Source organism: Peromyscus maniculatus, chromosome 1, assembly GCF_049852395.1.
Source record: "Peromyscus maniculatus bairdii isolate BWxNUB_F1_BW_parent chromosome 1, HU_Pman_BW_mat_3.1, whole genome shotgun sequence".
Lineage (NCBI taxonomy): Eukaryota > Metazoa > Chordata > Mammalia > Rodentia > Cricetidae > Peromyscus > Peromyscus maniculatus.
Genome location: NC_134852.1, coordinates 109,115,973 through 109,130,149, shown reverse-complemented (window position 1 = coordinate 109,130,149; position 14,177 = coordinate 109,115,973). Strand labels below are relative to the sequence as shown.

The 14,177-nt window shown below is 56.4% G+C and overlaps 1 protein-coding gene across 4 annotated transcripts; it reads right to left on the bottom strand.

The window, feature by feature from the left end:
• Nucleotides 1-1,560: 1,560 nt before the first annotated feature.
• On the bottom strand, nt 1,561-13,934 carry Lrrc32 (leucine rich repeat containing 32). Of its 4 annotated transcripts, none has more exons than XM_006982173.4 (3): nt 13,812-13,934; nt 9,471-9,565; nt 1,561-5,350 (listed from the first exon to the last, which is right to left on the bottom strand). In XM_006982173.4, exons 2-3 carry the CDS (start codon nt 9,555-9,557, stop codon nt 3,446-3,448), a joined length of 1,992 nt encoding a protein of 663 aa, XP_006982235.3. In that variant the 5' UTR covers nt 9,558-9,565; nt 13,812-13,934; the 3' UTR covers nt 1,561-3,445. The 4 variants fall into 4 exon arrangements, with proteins under 4 accessions (XP_006982235.3, XP_015856235.3, XP_042136010.2 ...); XM_016000749.3 differs by lacking the exon at nt 13,812-13,934 and adding an exon at nt 13,201-13,794; XM_042280076.2 differs by lacking the exon at nt 13,812-13,934 and adding an exon at nt 11,860-13,127.
• Between the last annotated feature and the right edge of the window lie 243 nt (nt 13,935-14,177).

Genomic DNA, 14,177 nt, shown 5'->3' with positions numbered 1-14,177 from the left:
CCTGAGATGCTGAGGCAGCTGGGGGTGGGGGGCACAGGGTCCCTTAAGGAGTGGGACACCCTAAGAGCCTACTGAACTAGATGAGTTCAGCATGACACTCCAGGTGGCCTGTGACACAGAGCAGGAGGGGCCCCCTCTCCTAGAACTGGCTGAAAGCTCAGTAAACCGGATGTTCTGATGACCTAGTTGGCAGCTGTCCGCGTTGCACTGAAAACAGGAATTTCTGCCCTACTGGGGGTCTTGGCCAGGTGAATAGGCTCCCCTGTTTGCCAGGAAAGGGGGTCAGGGGCCTGGTGGGATCCTGTTGGAGGGGAGGCCCGCAGGTCCTGGGCTGAGCCCAGCCCATGCAATGGCCTGGTCCAACTCGGCTTTCACGGAGCCTCTACTGTGTGCCTTCCAAGCCCAGCACTGACCCTTGAAACAGCAAGTTCAGTGCTCCCCAGGAGTGGGAGAGCGGGGAGCCGGAATTCGGGTGAGAGGCTGGAGGCAGAGAAGTTATTTGAAGGAATCTTTGGGAGAAGGCAAAGCTGCCCATTCAAGGAAGGGCCCAGGGCCACTTCAGCTGTGGAGATGCCTCCAGAGTGCTTAGAGGGCAGGGAAAGGCTGGGCTGGAAGAGAGGCAGGCGGAAAGGGAGGCTGCTACCCGCAGAGGCCAGCGCCTGGGTGGTGGTGTACTGAGCTGGGCCACGAGAGACCAGCTAAAGGGCTGCTGTGAGCCAAGCAGAAGGACCAAGACAGGCATCGCTGCCCACCTCCAGAGTCTGTCCCTGCTTCTCACTTCAGTCTCTCTCAGTGAGGAGGCAGCTCCTCTTTCCATCAATTCTCTCTCTCTCTCTCTCTTTCTCTCTCTCTCTCTGTCTGTCTCTCTCTGTCTCTGTCTCTGTCTCTGTCTCTGTCTCTGTCTCTGTCTCTCTCAAGTTCAATCTGAATCTTGACTTCTTACTAAATTCTCCCTGGGTTCTCTAGCCCCCTAGGAGACACGTGACCCTCTGGCTGGGGATGCCTCTGGATGCCTCCATGGGAGCAGTTGGGAGGAGGGGAGGAGGGAGGGAGGGGGAGGAGGGGAGGAGGGGAGGAGGGGAGGAGGGGAGGAGGGGAGGAGGGGAGGAGGGGAGGAGGGGAGGAGGGGAGGAGGGAGGGAGGGGGAGGAGGGGAGGAGGGGAGGGGATCTGCCGCGGAGAGCCGGAGAAGGGAGGATGGGAGAGCAGTACAAGGATTTTTCACTGGGTTTAAGATGGGGAGGGCGAGCCTTTCTCTGTGCCCGCCATTTCCCACCTTAAAACAAAAGCAGGGGGCCCGACACATCACTGCAGACGGGTGGGAAGGGGCCACAGCCACCAGTTTCTGAGGGTTGGGGTGGGGCAGAGGTGATGCGGGGTGTGACGAGGCTACGAAAGAGGCTGAGGCCCAAAGCCCAGGATGGGGCTGGCTAACAGCTTCCGTGTCCCCTGAGGTGCCTCATGAGGAGCGAAAGCCCCGGATGGGAGAAGAAAGGGTCAGGATTCCAGTGCATGCAACGGTATGGGGTAACCCAAAGTAAGCAGGCTGGCAGGCCGCAGCTTCTCCAAAATTATACTTTAATACATTCAGTGAGTTATACAAAGAGCTGGTCCCAGGGCCCGGCAGTGGCCAGCTGGGAGGGGACAGCAGCATGATATAGTGTTTTCAGAGCTCTGGCACAGCGGCCACGGGGTGGGCCTCCGGGCCGAGACAGAGTGCTGTGTGCAGTAGCACCTAGACCCTACTAGCTGACCCGGTGAGGGTTCTAGCCCCGGATCTGCCCATTGGTTCTCTGAGCCTTTAACCTACTCTGGGCCCCAGTTTCCTCATCTGCAAAACTGGGCAGAGTGAATGGTGGTTTTGTCTCCTCGTTCGCTACCGAGTGTCCTGGCAGACCGGGGGCCAGGCACAGGGGCGCTGATGAAGCAGGTTCTGTGACTGGGCCCAGGGCTCCCCTTTCTCCCTGTAGCCCACAGGTCTGGAGAATGAGTGGAGAGACTCGGGGGTGGGAGTGTCTTCCTTCTTGTTTTCCTGGTGAGGACAGGCGTGAGAGCTGGCACTGTCTTGTGCTGAGACCGCCTGCTGAGCACACAGCTCCGGGCCTTGAGCACGAAAAGCAAACTGGTGTTCTCCCGTTTCCCCCACGGTCTCTGCCATTGGCTGGTGTGACCCTGAGCAAGCCCCTCCACCTGGCTTTCCTTATTTGATCAATGGGGAAAATGACACTCCATGGAGTCAAACTCCCAGCTCCGCTTCATGGAGGAAGGATGAGCCTGTGGGAGCAAGATGAGAGAGGGAGAATTCATACTGGTCTGCAGATGAGTGAGGGGCACCGAGGCAGACGCAGAGGGTCTGTGGGTGCCTGTCTAGGAGGAGGGAGTGGGTGCGTGCAGCAAGGATGCTTGGAGCCTGGTTAGGGTAGGACCACTTCCTGTCCACTGGACAGCCTGCCCTGCCCCGGCAAGGCTTAGGTCCTGGAGACGGGAGGACACGGGTTTGACTCATTTTTGGCTTTGGCATCTCTCTCAGGCCTGAGGCTCTCAAAGGAAATGTAAGGAACCTTCTTTTCTTCTTGTGTATAACACAGATAACATAGAAACCTCTAAGAGTTGGCTTGGATTCACCTCTGCAGCTGCTAAGCCGAGTGCAAAACAAAACCAGATAGCCGAGGCTCTCCCTCTTGGCTCAAAAGCTAGGGTGGGGCCGGGAGGGAAGGAGGCCCGAGCAGGGGGCTGGCAATCCAGGCAGCACTGGGGTCAGTGTGTGTAACAGGAGAGTTCACTGAGGGGGAAGTGCCTGTCCAGGGCAGGACACAGACTGTCCTGGGCCTGGCTGGAAGTCCAAGTGACCACACTTTACGCTGGCTCAGCCGGAACTTCAGAATCTGGCCTAGGAGACCAGATTCAAGACCTTTGGGGGAGATCCTGGCTCTCTCTTCTGGTCACAAGTTCTTCGTTTCCAGAGAGGCTGAAAGTCATTATCAGCAGATGCGACAGAGCTCTGTGTGGGAACGGCTCAGACAAATCATCTCTCAGGCTTTGCCCTCCCTTGCCCAAACACAGCCAGCCAGGGTGGACTCTCCATGACCAGCTGAGGACTGCGGGTCTGGGGGCCCAGGGCCTCCCCACCTCAAGCCTATCACACTCCATGGTCGCTGGTTCTGTGACAGCCTCTCTTGCCAGAGGGCAGGCACATGTTTCATTTACTAGTGCCCAGAGAGGGGTCTGGCCTGAAACAGATGCTCAGTGGAGATCTGTTGGTATCCTCTGTTCAGTACACTGCCCCACTTTGGGGTCCACAACTGGATCACATGTGCAGCTCAGAAAGCAACTACCTGTCCATGTGGCAGGATGCAGGATGCTGAACCCCTGGCCACTGTGTAACCTGAGCTAGACCCCAGCTTCTCTGCCCCTCTGGCTTCCACACTGAGTGGGAAGAGGATCCCCTAGGCTTTGTATTGTTGGCTGAACTTCTGCCTACGGAGGAAGCAGCAGGTGGCCAGCGTGGTGAGGATGATGGCAGAGGCCAGTGTGAAGGTGAGGATGATGATGAGGTTGATGTTCTTGAGCCCTCCCTTCTCACAATCCTCTGGACGCACGTGGCTCAGGGACACCTCCTCCTGAGAGCCGAAGCGGCAGATCAGGTCCTGAGTAGCGTCCACAGCCACTCGGCCCTGGTGCAACTGGGCCGCCAGCCAGCCATTGCCGCAGCAGCTGAGTGGATTTCCTTGCAAGTACAGGCGCCGGAGGCTAGTCTCCAGGCCACCCATGGCATTGCCTGGCAAGAGGCTGAAGCTGTTGTTCCGCAGATCCAGCACCTCCAGGGACACAGCCTGTGTCCAGGCAGGCAGGTGGCTGAGGCGGTTCTCGGAAAGGTTAAGGAGCTTGAGACGGCGGAAGCATGGCAAGTCCACGTTCAAGACCATCAGCCCATTGCCTTGAAGTTTCAGTACCTCCAAGGATGCCTCCAGGCCTACCAAGGCTCCTGTGGCCACCTCCAGACCAGGATTGTCAGAGAGGTCCAGTTCAGTAAGCGGGGTGTGGAGGAAGCTGCCTGCCCTGAGCATCTCCATCGAGTTCCCTGCCATGTTCAGAACATGGAGGGTGGGGATCCCAGAGAAGTCCACACAGCCTGGTGGACCTGGCTCTGCTGGCCCCCCACAGGGACTGATCTGGTTTCCCCATAGGTTGAGGCTCTGCAGGCTAGCCAAGCTGGCAAAGGTATAGGGTGGCAGTTCTTGCAGGGCATTGTCCTGCAGGAGCAATGTCTTCAGGGACCCCAGGACTTTGGTGCCCAGTTCCAATGCTTCCAGCGCATTGTGGCTCAAGTCCAAAAGCACCAGGCAGGGAAGGGAGCCCACACGCCGGGCCTCGAAGGATTGCAGGCAGTTTCGGCTGAGGTTGAGGAAGCGCAGGGAGGTCAGAGGTTCAAGAAAGCTGGCAGGGACCTGCTTAATCTCATTGTAACTCAAATCCAGGCTCAGGAGCTGGGAGAGGGGATTGGTGCTGGCGTTCCGGCTGGGGTTGGACAGTAGAGAGGCTGACCAGCCCTCCGAGGGTGCATGGAGGTCCTCACTGTCCTGGGGCACCCCCGCAGGCAGCCGGATGAGGTTGTTGGATACGTTCAGGTAGATGAGTCTTGGGAATGCGGCCAGGTCAGGGAAGTGCAGCAGCTTGTTCTCCCGGAGGTCGAGCCAGGCCAGCTGGAACTGGACCTGGGGTTCTGGGGCCGTCTGGAAGGCCTCAATGCTGTTGCAGCTCAGGTCAAGTACCTGCAGCTGCTGGAGGCTGAAGTCCGAGATGCAGGTGAGGGAGTTCCTGGAGAGGTTGAGGTGGGTCAGGTGGGGCAGGGTCTCGAAGGCACCATCCTCAATGTCCATCAGTATGTTGCTGTGGAGGTCCAGCTGCTCCAGCGCCGGCATGCCCCAGAAGGTGTGGCGTGCCAGGCGAGTGAGGCTATTCTCGGCCAGTGAGAGAGTATGCAGACTCGGGGCCTCACCCAACAGCCGCTCCACCAGGCTGCCGTACAGGCTGTTCCCAGACAGGTCCAGTGAGGCCACAAGGGGCAGGCGGCCCAGACCACCACTCTTCAGTGCCATGCCCACGGCGAGCCGGTTGTGGGCTAGGTTGAGATGTTCCAAGTGGGGCAGGGCCTGGAAGACTCCCGGCTGGAGGAAGCTGATCTCGTTGACACTTAAGTCCAGGTGACGAAGTGCTGTGTAGGAGCCCAATGGGGAGGCCAGGATGCTCTGCAGCCTGTTCCTAGACAAGTAGAGAGCTCGGATGTCCAACGGGAGCACTGAGGGGACCTGAAGAAGGCCAAGGCCTTGGCACAAGGCCTCCTTGTTCACCTAGAGAGAGCAAGGGTGGCAGAGAAGCTGGCATTAATAGGGACAAGACAGGAGAACAGGACAGGGTTCTCTAGGAAAGATGACTAACTCTCCCCAAGCTTGGGGAAGCGTGGTAGTCTGAATGTAATTGGCCCCCATAAGCATATGGGGGGTGGCACTATTAGAGGGTGTAGCTTTGTTGGAGGAAGTGTGTCACTGAGGAGGTGGGCTTTGAGGTCTCATATGCTCAAGTCATGCCCAGTGTCTCAGACCACTTCCTGTTGTCTTTGAGTCAAGATGTAAGAACTCCTCAGCTCCTTCTCCAGCACCATGCCTCTTGTATACTGCCTTGCTGTCCACCATAATGACAATAGACTGAAACTCTGAACTGTAAGCAAGCCACCCCAATTAAATGTTTTCCTTTATAAGAGTTTCCATGGTCATGGTGTCTCTCCACAGCAATGGAAACCCTAAGAAAGACAGGGGGCTTCCCCACAGACTCCCAGGATGCTAGGGCCTTTCCTCACCCAGCTGATGACCCCATGCTTCTCTCTGGCCCTGCCTCTGGCAGCCTGGTGGGTGCTGGGCAGGAGGGAGGCAATAGACAGAGAAATAGTAGACAGATCTAAGAATAAATATGTGCTGATTATTGTCCTGTTACAAGGAAAACTAAGCTATGTTTCACTCAGAGTGATCCAGAGCCAAGGAGCAACATGGCCACAGCTTCCAGGGCCACATCTAGGTCCTTGCCACATCCCAGATAAAGTCCCAGCATTAGGCTGGGAGCTTCATTGGGAAAAGATGTTTGCAACAGGGCAAGCAGCAGTGTGCCCTGCCAGCCACTTTGACTTGGTCTGCCCAGCCTCAGATCTCATTCCTTTTGTGACGTGGGGTAGGCTCTGGACACAATCCTTTCTGCAGCTGCTATCTACCCCCATACTGGTGGCCCACTCCTGGTGGCCTGGCCCCAGTATGAGGCCCTAAAGGTAGTAGGAGTGAGGGGAGTGAGCAGGGGAAGGGATGACAATTTAACTGAGTGACCACTAGCAAGTCACATCAACACTCCAGTTCCTTACCCAAAAATTAACTTGTCGTTCCCTACACCTACTTTATATATCAGGACTTTTAGACTGGTGACCCTGTCAGATCAACAACAGCCCCAGTATAGGGGTGATCTGATGTAATTACATATTTTTATCAAAGTCCAGGTCGGAGAGGGTAAAGGAGACTTCAGGATCACCCAGATGGTATAGAGGGAGCTGGGATTTGAACATGGGTCTTTCAGCAACTCTTGTCCTTCCATAAAACATGTCTTTAAGGGTCATATGCAAATGCACATCTCCATTTGGTCATCCCCAGGTCCCCCAGTCCTCCTCAGCAAATAGTGTGACATCTACAACCAGCCAGCTTAGTTTTGCCCCTGCCCCCAGCCTGTCTCCATCGACCCCCCCAGCACCACTGAACCACCCACCTGCTAAATGCCCAGAGACTGCTCAAAACCCACTTTGCCTATGGTGCCCTTGGCCTTAACATACAGCAGAATCCATCAAGACTGTCTGTGGCTCTGCCCAACCTGTCCGCTCACCTCAATCCAGTTTGCATGCAGTGATCATGCCTTGCCCCCACTCCCATACTCTTCCACGCCCATCTCTGGACACGTGTGTATCAGACCTGCATGAGACTTCCCCATCAAGAACCCAACACCTCTTCCACCAAGGCCCTCCCTAACTTTCCTTCCTACTATGTTCTGGTGCCCCTGAACAAAGACCGAGTGGGGACCTGCAGTCAGTGAGCTTGGAGCATGATTGACATGGATGTCTTGGGCCTGGCCCACAGAAAGTGCTCTGGGAGTGTCTTTTATGAATGAGTTGCAGACATCTGTGCTTAAGGCAAGGGCTGAGGCCTTGATCCAATCAATGCCGGAAGGAAAAGAGCTAATCTGGATATTCAGATTAAAACCAGAGGCCAGCCCACCTGCTATCCATATGCTGAAGTCAAGGCCTGCCCTGGCAATGACTTGCCTGGGCCACAGGAACCCAGTAGCTAAAGTAGTGAGGAAGAAACACAAGCCTGCCATCCCTGCCTGGCCTTGCTCTGAGGCTCCTCCTGAGGACCCCAAGGTGAGGGGCAAGGCAGGGCACTGTCTGGCCATGGGCACTGGTGTGGATACCTTCTGCATAACGTACCTTGAATAGCCCTATACCTCCAGGAAAAGTTGCCAACTAAGGCTCTAGGAGACCCAACAACACCCCCCCCCCACTGCCACCCACAGAAATTAGATACCTATTTGCCACCTAGTGCTCAGGACCACCCTGCTGCAAACAGCAGCAAGATGACCCACGATGCTAGCATGGTTTCCTTTTTGTGTAAGCTGAGCCTTCAGCACCCAGGGACCCAGGCTGGCCGGCCCTATTTACCCTTCATTTGCAATGCACAAGCCACACACCCCCATGCAAACCCACACCCATGTCCCCTCCCCTCTGGATGAGCAAAAGCTCTCCAGGACACCAGCTCCAGAGGAACCATGACAGGAGCCGGCGGAGCCTGAGACTGTCTATCAGATACTGCAGGGGTCCAGGGAAGCACCTGGTACCCACATCTCCAATCCAGCCCAGACTTCAGAAGGAGCGTGAGGGCAGGAGGTCCCCTCAACTCTACCTCTCCCCTCTCTCCCCTGAACTCCAAGCTCCGACTGACTGCCAGGAGTCTCTGGTGCCGAGATGATAGAGGATGGGCATCGGCGATGGTTCAGCATCCCTCCTCACTCTGCGGTGTCAGCCACTGCTCTGCTTTCTTCCTCATGGGGGAAAGGCCATGCCATCCAACTCCTTCCACACAGAGAAGCCTGAGTAAGGATGGCACTGGCAGGAAGCAGCATGGGGGAGCTGGCTGGGTTCGGTCCTGACTCGGTCCCTTCCATCCTTGGGGCCCTCGGGGTCATGTGTCTTTTCCTGATGGTTCAGAAAGTCCTTTCCTGTCTGTCATATTCGGCTTCTCGGGGCGCCCTTGCCCTATGCCCTCTGTCTGCTGGGGTCAAAGCCCTTCTTCACCTTGTAGGGCCTCAGTCCTCCCAGTCTCTGGGCATGTGGTGATGTCCGAAGCCTTTCCTCCCATTATTCTGGGTTATGAGACGCTCAGGAGGCCTCCAAGGAAGAAGTGGGGGCCACAGCAGAGCACACAGACCCCAGGACAGGGCTGCTGGCAGGTGGCTGCTAGTGTTCCTGTCCTCTTTAAGCAGCTGTCCCTTCTTGGGGGGGGGGGCGCTGTCCCGTCCCTAACCCTGCTTCACAAGTGTCCTAAAGCAGTGGTCCTCAACCTTCCTAATGCTGTGACCCTTTAATACAGCCCCTCATGCTGTGGTGACCCCCCAACCATAATATTATTTTTTGTTGCTACTTCATAACTGTAATTTTATGACCATTATGAATCATAATTAAATATCCAGTATGTGACCCCTGTGGGGGTCATGGCCCACAGGTTGAGAAGCACTGACCTAAAGGGTCGTTCCCCTGCACCCCACAGGGTCACTACATTTAGCCTCTGCCTGCCTTGGAATAGGAAAAGAACACAAGTCAAGCCTGTTCTCTGTCCCCAAGGAGCTCTTGGTCTGCCAGGTAAGATAGCCTTGGGCTGAAGGAGCCAGTCAGCAATGTCACAGGGAGGCTTCCTGGACAAGGTGGCACTGGACCTGGCTGTAATGAGTGAGGGGCATTCTAGCAGGCAGGCCAAGTCCAGGAGCCCAGCCGGGAGGGGGTCAGTGCCCAGGAGGATCAGTGCAGAGGAGCCTTTCCCAGCTTGCCTCTTTCCCAGCTCCTTTCCCGAAGTAGCTCCCACAAGACCCATTGCCTATCACAGAGGCAGCTTGGGGAATAGAGAGCCAGTGGGTCCCACTGTCCCTAGCTGAATGATCTTGGTTAGGTCACCTAGCCTCCCCAAACCTCAGTTTTCCTTCTATAAAAAGAGAACAAGACTGTTGGGTAAGCACGTTTCTGAACAGTCTAGTGTATGCTCAACAAATACCAAGGTACAACGCTAACCTTTTCTGGGTCCCCTAACCTTTGCTCCTGTGCTGGGCTGTGGGACACCCCCTCCCAGCAAGGATGGGACAGGCACCCCTTACTCTGCCTGCGAGGCGTCTTACCGTCCTACAGGGCACTTGTTCTCGGTGCTGAGAGATAGCCAGGCCCGGTGTCAGCATGGCCAGGAGGAGCAGGATCTGGTGGCTCATGGCTCTGCCTAGGGTGTAGAGGAAAGAGGAATTGTGAGGCCGCCGCTCCCTGCACTGCCGGCAGCACCCGCTTGCCCTCCCCCAGGACTCTGGGCCAGAACTGAAAGCAGGAGGCATGTGGGCTCCACCACTCAGGGAAGCTGAAAGGAGTGGTGTCTTAGGACTTCAGAGGCCACCGAGGTAGGAGGCCAGGGATTGCGACTCTGAGGCCAAGCTTAGTCATTACTCAGGGGAAGCAAGACTTTTAAAGCAAAGCATGACCTGTCTGCTTTGGGTTTACCTAAGGCCCGCCCAAGGCCATTGCCATAGCTCTGGGGTAAAGACCCTTGTCATCAAGCCTAATGGCTTGATCTTGATCTTGGGACCCATATGGTGGAAGGAGAAAACTGACTCCTGGACTTCACTACCCTCTCTACATACACCCTCTCCCTTCAAATCAATAAAATGTAATTTTTAAAAAATTAGGGGTGCTAAAATTAGGGGTACTCAGGAGGCAAAGGGACCCTAGGGCAAGGTTGGCTGGAGGGAGACAGGCCTCAAACCCCATTCCCCTCAGGCCCCAGGCAGCCCCCATCCCAGGTCCACAGGCCCCACATGGAATGTCTCACTCTCCTTCATCTTGACATTTTTCTTTTGGTTGGAATTCTCTTGTCATTGTTCGGGGCTGGCCAGGGCACCGACAGGAAGCCCCACCCCAGCAGGCTGCCAGCCCTCTACTTTCACTGAAGGCGATGGCCGCCCAAGGCCACGGGTCCATTGCAGTGTAAGCAGCCAGGGTGGGGGCCTGTGAGGACCCCAGAGGCCTTTAGCAGGGGTGAATCCCTGTGGACTGGAGCCGTGTGCCGAGGAGACAGATCGGCTTGTTCACTTAATTAATTAACGAATGAATGAATCCAGTTACTCCCGTACTGAATGTCATCTCACATCCAGCTCTGTGCTGGGAAATAGCGATGAGACAGTGGGGCCGAAGAGATCCCAGCCTGGACGCCGAGTGCTCACATGGAGGACCACAGGAGTCAGAGCCGAAACACCCGGCAGCTCCCTCCTCTCCACTAGGTGCCTTCGGTGTGATCTTACACGGGCCACACTATCTCCCTGACCTTGTTTCCGGAGGTAAATGACCACCATGCCAAGTTTGGCTGAGGATAAATGAGGACATCTTCTAAGAAAATGTCACCGCATATCACCCCTCCATGATCATGCCTGACAATTACTAACTCTTTGGATCCTCACGAGGACTCAGTTCCACTTTCTTACACTTCTCATTTTATAGAAGGGGAAAAAAAAAAACAAACAAATGCAAAACCCAAACCAAACCCAAACCAGGCTCAGAGAGGTTAAGCAACACACACACACACACACACACACACACACACACACACACACACACACACAGCTAAGACGACACAGCGAGGTGGCAGGCTGAGACTCGTGGGTCTGGACCCTTCTGCAGTTGAAGGTCTCCCTCAGCGGGTGCTCAGTAAAGACTAAGAGCTGCCACTCTGAAGGTGGCCTTGGGACAGACAGGTCTGCACCTTTGCCGGCTCTTTTGACGGTCAGAGCCCACTGGCAATGAATCTCAACGCAGTGGCTGCTCTGCTGTTATCTTGCTGAGACACGCAGCGCAGTGGCCAGTGTGGCCCTTTCAACTCTCCTTCCTGGCTCCCCCAGAGCCCAACCCTGCCCCACAGCACTCTCCTCTCACTGCAGGCTGTGAGTTCACAGGAAATTTTGTTCTTTGGGTTCAAAAGCAGTCCCCACCTGCTTGACATTAGCATACTCAGAGCTAAATGAAAACCCCTGGCCTTCATCTCCGGGGCCCTGGGGGAGCCGGCCCTCTCTGGGCCAGCGCTTGTCTCCCACCTGGCTTCTCATCATCCCCCCCACTCTGGGTCCTGAACACATGTATTTCCTTTGGCCCTCTGGGTACCTTTCATTGCCTGAGCCTTCCCTTTCTTTGCTGCCCCTGCGGCTGAATACCTCCCCACCTCGTGGAGCGTGGCTTGGATGCCATGTCCTCCAGGAAGCCTTTTCAGGTTCCCCATGGCTGGTCTGGGTTCGTCAGAGTCTCACAGTTGCTGAGCCTTGGGTGGCCCGGGGTGGAACACAGAGCGCACCCCACTATACTTCCCCCCCCTTGAAAGGAAAGTACCCCTGGGGACGACCTCATGACACGGGGCAGCCAGATGGCACACCTGCGTCTGAGTCTCCGATGCGGAATGCAGGTGAGGGGAGGTCCTCCACCTCCCTCTGTCTCCTTGCCCCTTTACTTCCCTGTCCGTCCAGGTTCAAAGCTGCCCACCTTCACTGCAGCAGCTGACTCCACTCCCTGCGTCCTCGATTCCCTCCAGGACTGGACAATCCGTCCCATACATGGCAGTCGGTGACGTTTCAAAATCACATGCCAGATCTTACACGAGTCACTCTGAAATCTCCAGTAGCGTCCAGGCTTCACACTCTATCCCATCAGCATCTTCTACCACCGTCTTCTCCTCAGCAAACTCCTGGGTCACACCCCAGGAACTTTCGGCCTGCCTGGGGCTTCTCTCTGCCTTGCTGCTCCCTCTACCCAGAATGCCCTTGCGCAGGCTCCAATGTGTTGCATTTCCCCGACACCCATTTGCAGACCCATTTATTGCTCGTTCCATTCCTTAGGTAGATGCTCACTAACCTTCTCTCAAGGAACAAGTGCCTGAGCGAGGGCAGACGTTCTGCGGCAGTAAGGATGTTAGGACCCGGGGTTAGTTAAGGTGGAGATGCCCAGGGGCTCTATCGCTCCCTTGTCCTGTTCTACCCCAGCACGAGGCTTCTGCATATGCACCACAGAATTATGGTAGAAAGAAGCCCCCTGCCGTGCCTCCTCCCCAGCATCCGAGGACTTCAGTCTCTCACGGGGAGGACCTCACAGGGAGGACGGGGCATTAGAACCAGGCTTACAGTCAAGCCCCACCACTAGCTCTTCTGGGTCTCCAGAGCAAGCTCGTTTACCTCTTCCATCTGGGTGACCCATCTGCCATCTGCGGCACACGCCACTTCCCATTCCACCACTGTCCCCCCTGAGCCGTGGGGATGATCAGGTGGAGCACGGCCAGCAAGGTACCGGGACACTACAGGGCCCTTCCCAGTAGGTACAGGAACCAATAGCGCTGAGCATCCCAGGTGAGGTGTGCTAGGACAGAGGTCCTGGGTCTGCAGGCAAGTGGCTGGATTCTGACATGGAGAAATGTCAAAGCCTATCTGTGTATGTGCTTGTGTGTGTGTGTGTGTGTGTGTGTGTGTGTGTGTGTGTGTGTGTGTGCGTGTGTGTGACAGAGAGAGGGCAGACAGAAAAGAGGGGCAATCCTATCATCAAAAGCAGACTGGCCCCACTATGCAAGGAGGTTACACATTTTTCTAAGGACTTGACTGATCTCAGGTCTTTTAAATTCTCACCGCCACCAAGTGTGGTGATTACTGTAATTCCTATTTAGAAACCAGAAGACTGAGGCTCAGGAAGGTGAAGTGCCTGCCCCCGGCCCCTAGATGTTCTGGTTCCGGGGCTCGTGCAGGTCCTCAGACCCTTAGTGCTGCGCAGACTGCGCAGACCCCACTGGCCCCCTGTAGGATTCTCTCCCAGGACACGGGATTCAGAGAAATGACTTACCCAAAGTCACTTGTACAGTAAATAGAAGAGTCAGGATCAGAATCCAGCCCCTCTGTCTCCAAAGCAACTGCCAAGACTTCCCTCCTAAGTTGCCCAGGAGCACACTGGGCGGGTAGTGCTCTCAGTGTGCTCTGACGTACTGGCAAGGGGGGCCTGGGAGAGCAGCTTCGAGACTCACAGGGCAGTGAATCACTAAGGCAGCCCGTTCTGGAGACATCCCACATCTCAGGGGAATCAGACCTTAACCCGAAGGAATGTGGTTTTGATGCAGAATGTCGGGGTGGAGGTGGAGCAGGGGTCCCTCCCATCTACCACCCGTGAAGAAGGTCGGCTTCAAGTCTCTCCAAAGAGAGCTGGGGTATCCCCTCCAAAGACAACAGCGGCGCAGTGGAAAGTCCATGTCTGCCTCGGGGAGACCTGAATTCAAACCCTGGTCTGCTTGCTTGGCTGTGTGCTCTTAGGCACGTCCGGGACTTCCTGCCTCTATTTTCCCAGCTGTCAAATGGGAACACCCATCTCAGCCCTTCCTGAGGGAGACGGACGAAGACCTGGGGACCGAGGGAGGATCCAACCCCAGCTCCGGAGGCACTGCTGCTATCTGCCGCCCCTACCTGGCTCAGCGCCGCGGCCGCCGCCGCCGGGCTCCTCCGCAGCACATCGTTCGCGCAGCCGGCGGGGTCCAGCCCGCCGAGGCCCGCGCTGCAGCGCCGCTCCTGCCTGCCGGCCGCGAGGGGGCGGCGCCCGCCCTTTAAATAGCACTGTCCGCCCGGCCACGCCCCTTGGGGGGACTACGAGCCGCGGGGTCCTACCGCCGCCCTTCCAGCGGTGAAACATCTGGGGACGGAGCCTCCATCCCCTCTGCCCAAAAATCGCTGGGCCAAAAAACCCCGAGAGAGAAAGAGAGAGGGAAGGATCACGAAAGAAGCTAGGCCCGGGCCGCCGCACGTGCAGCCGTGGGCCCGCGAGGCCTGGGGTGC

What these genes read in the sequence shown, in the direction of transcription:
- Lrrc32 (XM_042280076.2), bottom strand. Translation starts at nt 11,932, where the DNA reads ATGTATGGGACGGATTGTCCAGTCCTGGAGGGAATCGAGGACGCAGGG. An exon ending in AGTCAGCTGCTGCAGTGAAG is followed by an intron (nt 9,566 to 11,859) that starts GTGGGCAGCTTT and finishes TCTACACCCTAG; the next exon opens with GCAGAGCCATGAGCCACCAG. An exon ending in AACAAGTGCCCTGTAGGACG is followed by an intron (nt 5,351 to 9,470) that starts GTAAGACGCCTC and finishes TGCTCTCTCTAG; the next exon opens with GTGAACAAGGAGGCCTTGTG.